The sequence below is a fragment of the Zonotrichia leucophrys genome, chromosome 1 (genome assembly GCF_028769735.1).
Source record: "Zonotrichia leucophrys gambelii isolate GWCS_2022_RI chromosome 1, RI_Zleu_2.0, whole genome shotgun sequence".
Classification (NCBI taxonomy): domain Eukaryota; kingdom Metazoa; phylum Chordata; class Aves; order Passeriformes; family Passerellidae; genus Zonotrichia; species Zonotrichia leucophrys.
The window spans coordinates 101562466-101578959 of record NC_088169.1 but is presented as its reverse complement, the minus strand read 5'-3'; the positions used below and the strand labels follow the sequence as shown (position 1 = coordinate 101578959).

Sequence of the window (16494 nt, the reverse complement as noted above, 5' to 3'; positions counted from 1 at the left end):
CAAAGAAATGAGATGGCGATGTTTTCACTTTGCAGTACATTACCTCTAAAGAAACTCAATCCTGACTTGACCACAGTCCCTGGTATTTCTTCACCCTCCTCCCCCCTCCTCACCTCATTTTTAACACCCTTCACAAAATCCAAAGGTTAAAAGGTCCAGAAAAAAGCCATGTTATCTGTCAAGCATCCCTTGTGGTTGGAGATGGGCAGCATTATCTCAGCTGCCATCCCTGCTGCTCTCAGCTCCTACTCAGCACAGCCAGGGGTCCTGGTGCGAGAGTTTCCCAGCATTGCAGGAGCTCATGCTAGGAGCTTCATTAAGTGGCTCATGCGAGCATTCAAGTGTGTGCCTTTCCCTTGGTATCAATGAGGAGAAAAAAACCCAAATGGGCCTAAATCATGCATATTTTAGAAAGAAGATGGAGATATTGTTAGCATAAGCCCCTAGTACACACACTTGAAATCAATCAATGCCTGGAGAATTGCAGTGCTTGCTGCTCTTTAAACAGTTTACAGCATGCCTCAAGCAGCAGTTGTACAAACAGGTAAGAGACCAGCAATTCCTACAAAAACATTAAAAATGCAGAGATAGAGCCAGATACTTACATCCATTTTATCCCATAGCAAAGCCCTGTCTGCAGAATCAACAGCAGAAAACCAGCTAAGAAAAATCGCAGACTTGGCTTCATTTTCTCCGCTTTCTCCTGCTAGCCAAAGGAAATCAGCTTCTCCAAAGAAATTTGTTTTTTAAAAAGGAGTTTTCTTAATATTTTGCGCAGTGTATTTTCCTTCAGTTTGGGTAATGCTCGTTCCTGGAGATGAAAAACCTGAAAGGAGAAAGAGCCCGAGCTACGGTTAACTCCGAAGTTTAGCAAGTCACTGTGAGAGAGAAATCTATTATCCAAATTGCAGAGGAGTGGCTTATGAATCATGAAAAGGTTTGGATTATCCCTTCTCAGTCCTCTCCCTTGCCAAGCCTCGATACAACCTTTCGAGTCAACAGACAGACAAACCGTATGGGTTGAATTACAAAGAGTTATGGTCTGATTGTGTGTTTCCATTTAACCCTGCACATGGCAAGACTTCATTCACTGCTTCACTTTACTAGGTTTTTTTTCTTCCCCTCTCCAAAAAGTTTGTGCAACTCCTTAGGAAGAAGAAGGAAAAAAAAAGATAGATCTTTACATTAGCTAAAATCTTCAGCTATTCATCTCTTGCTTTCTTCTCTCCAGATTTTTTTTTTCTACAGAGAAGACAAATAATAAAAACTGCATTTCCCTACTTAATGCAGGTGCCCTTGCCCTGCAGATGTTTCTCTCTGATCTCTTACAATAAATATGTTTTGCTCTTTACCTTTTGCTTTTCTTCTCACCTCATTAACTCTGCCTCTCACTTCTTCCAAGCCCTTGGCACCTGGAGCTCGCGGAAAAGGCTACAACTTTGTAAACATAAAATCCCATTTTTGTCTCCAGGGAGCAGCCTGGAGGAGACAAAAAAGCTCTCAAGGATACCCCACACCCCTTTTCTTTGTGTTGGTTTTTTCCTTCTTCGGGCCAAACAGATAAACAAACCAGATGCAGGACTTAAATCCTTAGAGGGGTCCTCTCTGTCTCCAGGGCATGGCTTGCTTATTTTAGCAGCAGTATTAATAGCAGTAAATGGGTTTCCCTTCAGTTACTCACTTCAGACACTGCTCCAGGCTGCTTTTTGTGGTCTTTGCAGTGGTTTCCCATCCCATGAGAAAGACAACAGTAAAATAAACAGAAAAACCTGCCCACCACATTGCATCTCTGGGGTCTCCCAACCCATTGCACAGCACACTGGCAAACCCAAACTGTAACTGTTCATCCCCCCACAACACCCCCTCAAAGAGGTTTGGGAAGGGATTGGGAATGGTTGGAGCAGTCAGCTTCACTCTGGGAGACCTCTTACCCTGGAAAAAGGGTATCCTACCTGATCCCCAGCTCTGGATTTGCCCTGCTGCAGCTTTCTGCCTAAATATTCCCATTTGGGGAGCAATTGGGCTGGGGGGAATGAATATTTCTGAGTGTTTTCTCTGCCATCTGCAGCATATTTTTCTATTCAGGCTGCTTTTTGGCTATCCCAGCCCCAGCGCCTGGCGTAAAGGGTTTTGAGAGAAGTGCTGTTATTACAAAGGAGTTTAATAACCTCTAGGGGCGAGTTCCTGGCTCCCTTGAAGTCCAACACAAAACTGACTGCCTACAAGGGAGGCAGGATTTCATTGCCATGGATTGTTTTTCCTTAATGCCCGCTTGGATTTGGGTTTGATGCATCCCTTGAAGGCAGTGTTCCCATGAGGCATAATGCTTCTTGTTTCAGAGTATTTTGTATCTTTTAATATTTGGGAGCCCTTTTCTTCCCACTGCTCCACAAGCACACTGGAAACCTTCAACCCTTAATCCTGCCCATGCCTTTCAGTGTCTATTTAGATATTTCAGACCCCTTATCTCGCCCCTGTGAACTACTGGACAACACAAGAAGTGGGTGTAAAATGTCTCAGATGGTCCAAAACACTCTCATCTAAACCTGACCACCCAACACCATTCTCTACTCTCCCCCCTTGACTTGAAAAAGTCACAATTTAGGGTTTTTTCAACCCCTGGAGTGGAAGAGAAATTATCTAATTCCTCCATACCTATCCAAAGAACTGTAAGCTTTGCATGCAATTGCACTCCTTTTATTTGGAGAGGTAATAATGCATTTTTCCACTCAGTCCAACACAGATTACATTTGCATGAGCAATTTGCAAGGGTGGGACACGCTTTGGGGCAGATGTGATGTTTACAGCTCTGGTGAGCTCTGGGTCACTGATCAAACCAAGAGCAAGTGGCCTGTGGACTCCTAAAAGCAGGAGCTGCTTTTAACTCAAAGCTCTCTTTTCTCTTCACCTCAAGGCTGTTTGCAGCCAGCCACACTCTGGCACACAGAAAACACTCCCATCAGTCACCTCCAAGACTCTGGACCTCAGGGATGAGAACAGGCAATTTTAACTGTACATAAAAGTGTGAGTATTCAGCTCACATTTTTCCAGTTTTCCTATCCAGGAAACAAAGACATCCACCTGACTCTGCTGCCAGCCTGCAGCTCTCTCCAAGAACCCAGCAGCCTGGTTTAGGGGTAGCACATCCCCAGATGACCTGCAGCGAGGAGTGGGAGCAAAGGAATAGAGCTGGTGGTGGAGCTGATTCCAGCTGCCGGGTCTCACCACTCCCTTGCTGCCTTCTGGATATTCCTTGTCCCCCGCAGCCCCTGGGTGTCCCCCTTACCCTGCAGCCTCCCCGACTCCTCTCTCCTCTGCAGCTCCTTGCATTGCCCTGCACATTTGCAGCTCCACGTCCCCCCTCTGCCACCAGCCCCTGGGTCTCCGGTGTCCCATCCAACTCTTGGGTTTCTCCTCTCCCCTGCAGCTCATCGGGCACGGGTCTCTCCACGCTCTGGGTCTCCCTTTCCCCTCGCTCCTGCACTCACGCTTCCCCTTGCCGGGTGTCAGGTCTCTTAATTCAGCCTCCGAGTCTCCTCCTTCCTTGCTTTCCCCCGGGTATCCCGTCTCCCTAGCAGTCTCCAGCCTCCCCTCTCCCTCGCATTCCCTCGGTTCTCCCTGCCCCATGCATCCTCCCGGGTCTCCCTTTTCCTTGCAGTCCTCCGGATCTCCCTTCTCCCTTGCAGTCTCCAAGCCGCCTCTCTCTCAGGCATCTCCTCGGTCTGCTTTGCAGCCTCTAAGAATCCTCTCTCCGCCGAACCCCTTAGCGTCTTCCTACTCCCCTGCATCCTCCGGGATGCATCCCCTCTCCTTGTAATTCTCTCCACGCCTCGCAAACCCCTGTTCTGGGCCAGCCCCGCACCTTGGGCGTTCCGAGGGGCTGCCCGGAGCCGCTGTCCCCTTCCCACCTCTCCCGGCAGCGCTCGCTCGCCCCGCGGTCCCCGCTTACCTCGGCCCGGAGCGGGCTGCGCGGGGAGCCGGGCCACTCTGCCGGGGAGGCCCCGCAGCCGCCTTATATGCGGCCCCTCGGCTTTGATATGCGGGGTGATGTCAGCCCGGATTAGCATAACAAAAGGCTCCGCGCCCCGCGGATGCCCTGGCGGGAAGGCCGGGCCCCGCGGGGCTCTGCGCATCCCCTCCCCGCTCCCATCCCCGCACAGGGCCGGGACAGGGCAGGGGGCTCGGCCGCGGCCCCCGGGCACGGCGGGGACCCAGCGGTGTTATTCTAATGAGAGGTTAATGATTAACAGTGATTAGCAACGAAAACAGCGAGTCGGGGTTCTGGCCGGATGGTGAGCGCGGCCGGGGTGCTCCGCGCTGCCCTGCCCCGGACAAGGACAGGGACACTCACCGCGCTCTGCCGGGAGATCGGGCTCCTCTGCGAGGGTCGGGAATCACCGCCCAGGGTAGCCCCTGCTCAAGCTGTACCTCAGCACGTCCTGCTGTCAGCCTGCAGGTTCCAAACCTCTGCTCTAATCGTCTGTGATCGGTGGGAAGAGCAGATGGGGAGGTCTGGATTTTGCTTTCAGGTCGGTTTCGGGGTTGGAGGCTTGGTGATTGCCTGCTAATGGGAGAGAAAGAGGGAGGAAAATGTAAAAAGGAAAAAGAAAGGGAAAAGGAAAAGGAAAAGGAGAGAGAAGAGAAGAGAAAAGAGAAGAGAAGAGAAGAGAAGAGAAGAGAAGAGAAGAGAAGAGAAGAGAAGAGAAGAGAAGAGAAGAGAAGAGAAGAGAAGAGAAGAGAAGAGAAGAGAAGAGAAGAGAAGAGAAGAAAACGTATACAAGAAAAGAGGAAAAGTAAAAAAATAAAAAGGGAAAAAGAGAAAGAAAAACAAGAAGGGAAAAGAAAAATAAAATTTAAAAATTAAAAGAAAATAGAAAAAAGAAAAAGAAAAGGGAAAAGGGGGAAAGAAACAAAGGAGAAAAGAAAAACAAAAGAATAAAAGCAAAAACAAAGAAATGAAAAGAGGTTAATAAAAAGGAAAAGAAAAAATTTAAAAAAAAACAGCAACAAAAAAGGGCAAATGAACAAAGAAAAAAAAAGGAAAAAGAAGGAAAATACAACAAAACAATTAGAAGAAAAAACCTTAAGATAAAAACCCCGTAAGAAAGAAAAGCACAACTGGCTTCTGAACTTAAGGCCTCATGAGTCTGAATTTAAGACATCTGTCAGCTATGGGCTCTGAAAAAATGGATGCTGGTTGCAAAAGTACTTGTGTATTTTTTTTTCATTTGGTTTAATTGTGGGTTTCAGGTGAAAGGAAAGAGAATAAATGCTTTAGTCTCTGGATCAAGACACTCAGAAGAGTTTCCTTACGGTCTGTTTTCAGGACAGCTACTTATAGAGGATATTTTTTTGTGTGTGTGTCCCTTTGCTGATTGCATTCATATAACAAGTCACAAAAGTTCCTGTGTGAACTGCAAAGAACCCTGTATACACAATCCCAATTTCCCAAAGCCATTATATTATTTGTTTTGCACAGTATGTCCATTTTTCTTTGTGTGACAGTTGCCCAGTTGCTCAAACTGCTCCAAACTTCCATTTGCCTGGCCCTTCTCCCATCCCTCTGGCCCCCACAAATGCGTACCTATGAGGAGGAGGTTTTGTCAGGGTTCTCCAGGGAGGAATTATTTACATGGGGGAATTGCCTGGTATATCTATTACAGTCTGATTTGCTGTGCAAATGCTCTGATTTCTGTATAAATACCCTTTTCCCAAATTACCTTAACCTTTAAAGGGCAGTAGGGAAAATGCAGTTGTTATTAGTCAATAGGAGTAGAAGGAGCAAGTTGTGGCACTTGTAATACTCATGATTATGCAGTAGGCATCTGCTGTGCTCAGAACTGTGCAAACAACACAGCGAGATGAGTCCTTCCATAGGATCTTCATGGTCTTAATATTGGTGCTGAGAGGTGACTGGCCTTAACAGGTGCTGAGAGGTGATGGTGCGGAGTGTTGGTTTGGAAAGACAGGTGTTTGCTGAGGAAGGCAGGAGCCTCCCCTGAAATGAAAATGCAAACTCCCTCCCTCTGAATTATTATAATTTTGAAATTAAGGGGCTCTCAGGCAAAGATATGGGAGCAGGAATAACAGTGCTTTACTAGGAATAAAAAAAAGTAAAGATAAAAATAAGAATGCAGTAATACAAAACAACATTGACAGAATCAGAATACAACCTGACACCCTGTTGGTCAGGGTGTTGGTAGCAGTCCAATTGGAATTGTGGCTGCAGTCCTGCTTGAGTGACAGATGTGGTTCTGTTGGAGCAGTGATCCTGTAGAAGGGTGTAGTTTTCCTCTGAAGGTCTGGTGGTGGTGGTGTAGATGGGCCTGGTCTTCTCTGTGGAGAAAACAGGTGCTCCTCTGGGAATCCAGTGAGAAAAGGCTGTCTCTGGTGTTCCGATTCCCAGATTATATCCAGGAAGGAATGCTTGGCTCCTCTCTCTGGGGGGAGCTTCTGACAAGGGGATGCTGTAATTTTATCAGCCATGCAGTGACACTCAATGGCCCATTAACAGAAACCATCTCCCCAGAGGGAGAATTGGTCATGGAAGAGATAAAGGAAGCTGCCCAATTAACAGAAGATAACTGCCACACCTGTAACAGGTGGCAATAGAATACACACCCCAGCCACATCTTGCAACCTAATTGTTGCAAAAAGGAATATGGAAAGAAGGAAATGGTTCCAATCCGTGTGGTTTTGTTGAGTGCTAACAAATTGTTAAGGCACAGAATCAAAGAATCATTAAAGTTAGAAAATCCCTGTAAGAGCATTGAGCCCAGCACTGACAGGGGCACCTCTATACCGTGTCTGACATGCAGAGGAATTATTAAAAAATGGCACTGGAGTATAAATATCTACTTGTTGCAATGTCCATGGGAGCTACTTGCCGTGTGTTCATCATGACAGAAGGACATAGGAGATACAAGTGAAAAGGTGGGACAAAGAGTAAGAAATCTGAAGGATACATACATGAAGGATATTGGATAAATATGCTCTGCACTATCCACATGCATACAGAAAGTTATCCAGGAAGAGCCTTGGGAAGTTTAAAACCATTCAAAACCTTTAATCTGAGAAATTTTGTACACAGTCAAGCCCTCAGGCTTGATATGCCAAACTATTTCAGCACATATTTAAATACTCTTTATGGGACATATTGTATTCTAAGTGCTTTGATGAATCAGGGAAGTCCATGGTTGAATTCTTGCAGTTTTTTGTCTCCTGCTCCTCATCCTCTGGTGGCAAAGCATGGCTGCTTTTGGGGCACCTGGGAGGTTGGGAACTGCCAAGGTGTGCATGGGAGGGTTTATTTCACCAGACCTGGGTGCTGAACCAGTAATCTAAATCTAAAAGCTTAGCAGTCATTAGAAGTCATTAAAAGTCAGGAGTCCTACTGCTTCTGTGGATCAAAGCTATTACCATTCCCATCAGCAGGAGACAATGATTCACCATTTTTTATGGGGTTTTCTTAAAACAGAACTGGTCAAACAAATGTGACAATTAACAAACCAGAGCTGGGGCTTTCCATTGGCATTTAAGCCCCAGGGAAGCAAATGGATGTTGAGCAAAGAACCCACTTTTGCTTTGCAGTCTGCAAAGAAAGATTTCACAGAGTGTGGCTGTATCCATCCATTAACGGAAGGAGAGGCACCTGGATGAGATTTTCAAGATTGCATTTCCTAACTGACTTAGTTATTAGACTGAAATGTTCGTAAAATCATATTCTTGGTAAACTTTGGAAATATGTTTGGGGTGCTGTAAGAAATTCATTATCATGTGAGAAAGATAACTGAACTGGAAAATAAGGTTTTATTGTCATCTGTTGCACCAGGTAACCTCCAAAACATGAAGACCTCTCAAAATCTACCAGCAAGTCCATGCAGGATTTACAAAGAGTGTCTATGGAGCTGGGACACAGAATCATAGAATAGTTTATGTTAGAAAAGCCCTACAAGATCACCAAGTTCAAGCATTCCCCCAGCACTGCCAAGCCCACCACGAATCCACGTCCCCAAGTGCACATCCACATCCACACAGCTTTTACATCCCTCCAGGCATTAGGACTGCAACACTGCCTTGGGCACCCTGTTCCAGGGCTAAAAAACCCTTTGGGAGAAGAAATTTCTTGTAATATCCAACCTTAACTTCTCATGGTGAAACTTGATTCTGTTTTTCTGGTCTTATTGCTTGATACCTTGGAGAAAAGACTGACCCTCCCACTTCCCTACAGTGTCTTTTCAGGCAGTTGTAGAGAGTGATAAGGTCTCCCCTGAGCTTTAGAAGACTGACATCAGTCTTAAAAGCTATCATGGACAGCACAGGTGAGACTCCCTGCACCCAGACTTCAGCTACACCTGTCTCTGACTTCAAATGCAACTCAGCAGGAGTGACTCTCACTCAAGGAGTCCTGCAATCCCTTGCAGAAGTCCTGAATCTGTTGCACACCTTCCCAGAATCACATTATATAAACCATAACTCTGCAATTGAGAGCAAGACACCACACAGGTGCTGAACTCAACTGGATTTCAACCAACCACACAGACACAAAAAAGGAATTTTCTGTTACTAATGCCCTAGGACTACCCATGCACCCTTCAGTAGCATTTCATTTATAATTTGTTTTTATGTGTGTATCTCCTATCTCTCTTCTTCTGTCCCTTCCATAGAAGAAGACCCTCCATGGATGACTCAGGAAAATATTACACATCTGCAGATCCAGGACTGCACTGTAAACTCTGATGGAGCAGAGGTCCATGCTCATTCATTTAAAAAATCTCTACAGCAGTGTGCTGAGTCACGGCACTCTCCAAATATTTAATGATAGGATACAATTATTTGTATTGTTGGGTGTGGTATTACAGTTTTATCAGTGAATTTCAAGATCCTGTGTGCTATGAATGATCTGCAAAAGCTGCCATCCTCCCAAAGTGGTTAGAGCAGCATTTCACCCAACATTGGTGTGTGTTCTTCATGTGGCAGCCAAAGAAGCCATGGATAAATGCTCCCAATGAATTTTTTTGAAATTGTTGAACTGGTACCAGTAGCTGGAAGGTGCCCAAGCATGTTACAGGATGCCATTCCTACATTTTAAACAAGTATTCCGGTCATCTTGAGGCACAGGCTCCAGCTACAAATATAAATAACTTTGAGCTACAAATATAAATAACTTTGTGGCCATTTACTGTCCCAAAGCACAACTGGAATGGAAAACTAAGCTCCATTACCCACACTCTGCAACAGGAAACATCTTTCTTAAATCTCCCAAGCTCTGCATTGACTTTAGTGAGTGGTTTTTTGGTGAGAAATCATGTATAATAATAAATGACAGGTCAGTGACCAGGTTTGTGCCCTTGACCCTATTTACTAGCTAAGCAGATACAATTTTTTCACTGGTTTCCTAAGTTTCAATTTCAAGCATTGATAGGGACATTTTTTTAAAAGGCTCTGCCCCTTACTAGAAATAAGCTAAATTATTATAACATTAATTTTTAATTTTCACATACATACTTTATTTTCTGATAGGGAGAATAAGAAAAGACTATTTGATGCTAAAATAATTTTCAAAATGCTGAAGAGCAGGAGCATATATGAAAAAGTAAGGACTCAGAAAGTGAAGTTCTTCCAAATTAAATCAAGACTAGGGAACATAATTGAGGAGTCATTGCTTTGGACTGCCTCACAGCAAGAATTGTTACTTCTGAGGGGCAAATACATTGGTACAAGACCGATCTGTACAGCATCCAGGGAGAAGTGTCACATCTCTGGGAAGGGGATGATAGCTTCTGATACATGACTTTTTTTTTTTATCATGAGGTTGTTCTGAAGACAGACAGTGGGTTAATAAAAGAATACACTTTGGCAGGGACCCAGCAGCAACTGGGATGGCAAGGAGTGTCCCTGCAGAGGCAGAGGAGAGATTTGTGAGCATCCATCACAGCCACACTTCATCATGCATGGAGAGGGTGCAGCTCTGGCTGTGCCTCAGCAAGGCCTGGCAGCTCTGAGGTAAATAACACACAGGTTTTTGTCCCGAGATGTTGCAGTCAGAAGGAGGCAAAAGTTCTGTGATTCTTCTTGTAGATCCCAAACCCTAGAGATGGAGAGATCCTACAGAGGCCATATGAAAACTGCCTTGTACCTATAGCATAGACAGCTTTACAAGGGGATGAGGCTTCTCTTTGTCCTTCCTCTGGCATACAAGGCCACCTCTGTAAATCAGAAAGATTGCAGCAAGCTGAAATTTCTCCTCCATCAGACATGTTACAGAAAATTATGGCATTTTCCAGCATGAAATGCAAGCCTGAAGAGTTATTCTGCCTTCATTTTCCTCTTGCCCTTAAATAGCAGACATTTTTGTGCAGTGGTATCCCAATTATCTGTCTGTAAAAGTGCGGCCACAATCCATTTTCCCTAAATATCAGTGGGTTTTGTCTCCCTTGCCTTATCTATATTATCATCACTCATCATCTGTGCTGTAGGAGTGCCCAGTCCATGCCCAGTTCAAGCCACAGCGGTGACCAATTCTTGTCCCACTGCACCAGCCCAGCTACCATCACCAGCCAGAGAAAAATCAAAGCAGTTTCTCGAATTTTGTGCCTTTTGGCTGGAGACCAAGTTAGCCTGACCTTCCACCCCTGGGACTGACCAGAAAAGGCTTCTCTTCCAGACCAAAGGTCCCACACCTACCCCAACACTGCCTTTTAAAGGCTAATAAAAACCAGCTGTCAACTCCTCTCTCCAAAGCTGAATGCTCCCTTCAGGGTGGAGGAGTGCTTTCCCTTCCCAAAGAAGTCCAGTAACCCCTCCTTTGCTGCAGTGCTGGAGCTGGAGTCCTCCTTGCAGGGGGGCTTAGCTGTGGGTGCATAATTAATAGCAGTGATTTGCAAGAGTGGAGAGAATGACACCAGCTGGAAAGGATAAAATGCATAAATTGTCTGTTTAGAATAGGAGGAACAATGTAAAATGTTCAAGGGGGTGCCTTTCATTACTGTCCCTGCTTTGCGGCTGCTGGCTGAGAGCAGAAACACCTCATCATAAGCGAGATATTTGTTAGACATGCCTGTTTCTGCCCAATTTTATTCTAGTCTCTGATCCCAACATTCATTCTGACTCTGTGATGTGAAGCAGGGAGCAGGAGAGAGCTGTGCCAGGTTTTGCTCTGAGTGATGGGCCTCGGGATGATCTCCTGCAAGGCAGCATGAGGGCCAGGTTATCCAAAGGGCTTTTGGAGAGGTCTTCAGACAAGAATGACTTCCAGAAAAGAGGGTGGACTTTTTGCAGGGCTTAAGGCAGTCATCCCTGCTACAATATCTCCTAAACAGATATTCCAATGCTTCCAGTGCTTAAAAAATTAAGATTTCTGTAGCCTAAGTGGAAACTGGACATCTCTGCAAACCCATCCATGACCAAAGGGGCTTAACATTTCTGAAGATCCAGACACAAATGTCCCCACTGAAAGGACATCCTTCCTCTGGGTAACAAGCAACAGAACAAGAGGAAATGGCCTCAAGCTGTGCCAGAGGAAGTTTAGATTGGGGATTAGGAAAAATTTCTTCTTCAAAATGGTTGCAAAGCCCCAGAAGAGGCTGCCCAGGGCAGTGGTGGAGTCCCCATCCCTGGAGGGATTTAACAGATCTAACAGGATGTGGCACTTGGGGACATGAGTTAGTGGTGAGCTTGACAGTGCTGGGAGAACAGTTGGACTTCATGATTTAACAGATCATTTCCAACCCAAATGATTCAGTGATTCTATGGTTCTGTGATACATTTTCAGGCCAGGCAAAGCAAAGCAAGACCGAGATGGGCCATGGGTCACCTTGGTTATGTGCAGTCCATGGCCTTGAGCAGAGAATGTACAATTCCCAGACTGGAGAAGGATCTCAAATCAACCTGCAGTGCCCCAGCTCAGCCAAGTATTTCTGCTTGCAACTGTGAAAAAAGCTGCGTTTTGACGGAAACTTAGGACAGCAAGGAGATTAATGGCATGATCACCTTATGACCTAGCTTGACAAGAGTTGGCAAGGCAGCAGAGAAGGTAGCAAAGAAGGTACCATTCTTTGAAACTCAGACTGGAACAATTTGGACAAGGAAAACCTCTCTCAAATATACCCTGGGCTATGCAATCATAAACCACAGACAACACCAGACTTTTATGGTTTACCTGAAATCTTTGCTTTTCCCAGGAGTCAATTCATACATCTGTCTCACTCAATCTTTTGCTGACTTGGAAACATAAATTTTTAAGCAAATCTGTACAGCTCAAGAGGGGTCTACTTTTTGAGCATCCATGTCCTATTAAGTCCCTCCTAATACTCTAGGTGCCATTTTCTCCCTGCTGGGACACAGCTGTGGATACCCAGAGTTCCTCATCTGCTTGCACTGCTGGGAGACCAGCACACAAAACCACAGTCTCTGATTTATGTTGGCACTCCTTAATATATGCTTAAGGCATTCTTGAGATATCCAGCCTGAGTTATCTTCCTTTTCAATTGGTTTCATTAAAGAATGATCTTTAAGGGGATGCTCTGAAAACCTTTCATCCTTTCCTAGAAGCAGCCAGGCTTGGTTGTTATGCTGTTATCCTAAACTGCCAGGAACACACCTGAGATGAATCCTTTTTGTTGACAGCAGTGATTTTTTTCCCCTGAGTGATTTCTCTGTAATCCTAATGTGATTTCTCACTGATTCAACCTCATGGTTCTGTTAGGTTTTCTGTTTCCCTACAAACAGTGTTTGGTTTGTCTTCCATACTGGGGCATGTTCATCATAAAAAACATTGTGAAATAGATTCTGAGCAAAATACAGCACCTTTAAGGTTATAATATGGATTCATGGCCTGAGTCAGCACTGAGTTACATGAATTTTAGTTCAGAGCCTTTTCTAGGATTAATTATAGGCTGGCACAAAAGGTTAGGCAGGTATTTGTTCCTTTTGCTGCCTGGTGTCATCACTCTTGAATAGCAAAGGCTGCTACATATCACTTATTCACTTAATTGTAAATTACTTAATTGTGAATTGGGATCTACAGAACAAATATTCATGAAGATATTTTAAGTGAGGAACTCTGTAGGGTAAATGTTCATGAAGCTTGTTCTCTTCTCAGCCAAATACAAGACGTATTTGAAAACCAGATGTCCATGTGTCACTTTGTTCACAGAGTCAGGTGCTTGTCAGCATGACCACAGGAAATTCATTAAGGTGAAATATGGGGAAAAGAAATGGGGTCTTGCTTGATCCATCTTACTCGGGCATATCCTCACAGGCACCAGTGCTGATAAACATGGAAGCTCAGCTGCAATGTGGAGTGGCCACAAAAGCCTGAAGACAGCACGCAAAATTGTCTCTCCTGATCCATGTCCATCCCTTGTCGTCACCAATCTCTGTGAGCTGAGTTAAGCAGGAGTCTGGATGTCTCTAGAGGATGTGCCTGATGGGGAGTGGTCATACTGGCATGACTTAGCTGGGGTTCTTATGCTGCTTCATCAGCTCACAGAGGCTTGGGACACGAGTCCTACAGGGGACACCCCACCCCACCTGCCTAACATTTTAAATTCAATGAGAAATAATACAAGCAAACAGCATACCACCCTCAGAGTAAATAATTTTCTCAGAGTAAATATTGGATGTAAATCGACCCTCTTTCAGTTTAAAAGAGTTTTTCTTTCTCGTATCACTATGTGGCCATGTTAAAAATAACACTTCAAATCTTTTATAAGCCCTGTTTAAGTACAAAAAGACAACAATGAGGTGTCCCCAGAGCCTTCTCTTCTCCAGGCTGAACACCCCCAGCTCTCCCAGCCTGTCTCCAGAGCAGAAGGGCTGCAGCCCTCACAGCATCTTCACAGCCTCCTCTCCACTCACCCCAGCAGCTTTGCATCCTTCTGATGTTGGGGTCTCTGGATATGGAAGCAGCTCCGCAGGTAGGATCTCACCAGAGCCAAGCAGAGGGGCAGAATCACCTCCCTTGAATTGGTAAATGGTATTTAAACAGGGACATCAGGCTCTGTGATTTTTTGCATTCTGCTGGGTTGGTACAGCTTCCTCACCTGCCAGAGCCCAGCTGCTCATGGGGGTGTATGTGTATAAAAATCCATGTGCTTTAACAGCCTCTGCTGGCAAGGACCACCTGCCTATAGACCCAAGAAGTTTAGGTGTCACCCCAAAGAATGCATTCATGCAGAAGCTGAGGGCTCTAGGCTGGAACCATTCTGGGATATATTCTCTGTTCCTCTCCAGAGCAGAGATCTAACCCAATGTTTTCTTCTTCTCTTTCAGTTTCTGAATCTAGTCCCTGATTTTCAGAGGAAAAGTTCTACTAATATCAACAGCACATGATCAGTTCTGAAAAGCCACAGCCTTGATAAACTACAATAATCCATATTCTCTGAGGAACTACTTCTCCTTCTCACTCCTCTGTTTATACCTCCCACAGCTGTGATAACAGTAAGACTTCTGCTACGAGAACAACCCAGAACTTGCTACTTCCATGCGAAAACATAACAGCCTCAGTTTGTGACTCATCCTAATACTCTGTGGGACAACTCCTACATTTTTACACTTTTTAAAAAATTATACCTCCCTGTTCTTCTGTCTTCTTCTCTTTTTTCCTTCAGCACAAAAAGTGCATGCAATGTCCTTTGGTTGTTGTTCCATTTTTTGCTTGTTTTGGTGGTTTGGTGGTTGTTTTTTGTTAAACCAGAGAAGGTGAGCCGGGGAAGGAGCATATCAAAGCACATCAAGGCAGACAGTGGAATGGCAAGCCAGCAGTTTTACTGCTGGCAGAGATATATGTGTCAGAAAGCATCTCTGAATAAACAATAATTAACAAAATAAAAAGTAATAAAAATAAAAGGAGCAGAAAGCTTTCTTTCATTCAAACATGCCAAAAAAAGTAACATTTTGGCAAGAAATAGTCTGAGAAAGTGCCTGAAGAGCTGGAAGTAGGTTCTGTATCATACAGAAGAGCCAAAAATCTGTTTAGCCACAAATAGCATGTGATGCATTGCAAAATGCTTCAAGAGGAGATATTTAAAGGGTGGGATGGTTGGCATAGAGAGGAAAAGGGGGGGAGGCATCGCTGTGGGAGGAATATCTTCAGCCTTCAAACAACAGCCACTAAAACATCCCAAATGCACTGCCTCCCCAGAGGTGACAAGGGTTGAAAATTTTGTGCAGGATGGCTTTTGAGGGATGATATAATCTCATTTAAAATCATTTTTAACTGTTCCTTTCATAGTGAGAAGGAAAAGCCCAAAGATAGGGCCTGATTCAGGGATGTCAGTAAGATCTGTATTAATGGAGTTTGGATCAGACCCATGGTGTAAGATACAATGCTCCAATCTAGCCATAAATTAAGTGACTTCCATTAATGTTTATATTTCCTTTAATTTATTTAACCAAGAAAGTCAGCAGAGGCCCATAGGTCTCAGCATTAAGAATGAACTGGCCAAGACAGCAGCAGATAAAACTCACACCAGTGTAAATCAAAGCTTCCATAAGTTATACCATACTCAAGAAACCATTGGTGAGTAAGGCAATAAAATGTGACTATTTTTGCTTTATTGTCTCATTCTCAACTCTCTGCTGGAGCCAAACATAATTTCTCCTTTGTCTTTTTAAGAGGTGCCAGAGAAAATGGACCAAACTTATTGCAAACCCAGGCTCTAGAGTGCCAGTTCAGGAGCAGGGATTTGCAAGAAACTCACAAATGTTTTGCCTTCCTTTATGGCCAGATAAAAACAAAGATGAGATCCAGAAGCTTTACTGCTTCTTTTCCTGTTTAATGTTGGAAAAGGCTGCACCTCCACCTTATTAAACCCACATTATGAAAAATTATTGCAGCTCAGCATTGTTTTGCCCTATATAATTTGAATTTTTCCACATACAGACAGCTGTCTATATCCTGGAAATGGATATGCTTAATTTTTCCCATCTCAGGGTGCAAAGAGTCATGGTGCTCCCCAGCAGAGGACCTGGTTCAGCATTTCACCTTCCCTAGCACGAGGCTGCAGAAACACTGTGGATATAGTTTTCACCAGAGCAAATATTTAATCTTTGAAAGTTCATCTTGGCAAGTAGCCCTTTTCCCATCCAGTCATTGAACCCATCTCCTCTAGCTTTTTGGGTGTAGCAAGTGCTTCTTCTCTTCTCTTCTCTTCTCTTCTCTTCTCTTCTCTTCTCTCTCTCTCTCCTCTCCTCTCCTCTCCTCTCCTCTCCTCTCCTCTCCTCTCTCTCTCCTCTCCTCTCCTCTCTCTCTCTCCTCTCCTCTCCTCTCCTCTCCTCTCCTCTCCCGGACAGTACCAGTTTACAGCTGTGTTACAGTGATGGTGTTCCTGCCACTACAATCATGACTCTGTCATGATTTCCATTATAAACCTCAAACTGGATTTCTCTGGCAGGATGGGGGTAGGGGGTGGTGGTTTTTCTCTTCATTGGGTCTATAACTTGATCATAAAAACTCACACTGGGATAAAATTCAGCTGCCAGGTCTTGGAT

At 44.6% G+C, this 16494-nt stretch overlaps 1 protein-coding gene across 2 annotated transcripts in view; it reads right to left on the bottom strand.

The window, feature by feature from the left end:
* The window catches only part of WNT11 (Wnt family member 11), a 31472-nt gene extending 27395 nt beyond the window's left edge, over positions 1-4077 (bottom strand). For both annotated transcript variants that reach the window (XM_064726268.1, XM_064726278.1), the window contains exons 1-2: positions 3950-4077; positions 606-826 (exon numbers count right to left, since the gene is read on the bottom strand). In XM_064726268.1, coding sequence (XP_064582338.1) covers positions 606-688 — 83 coding nt within the window. In that variant the 5' untranslated portion in view covers positions 689-826; positions 3950-4077. The remainder of the gene's footprint in view (positions 1-605; positions 827-3949) is intronic.
* Positions 4078-16494: the final 12417 nt, after the last annotated feature.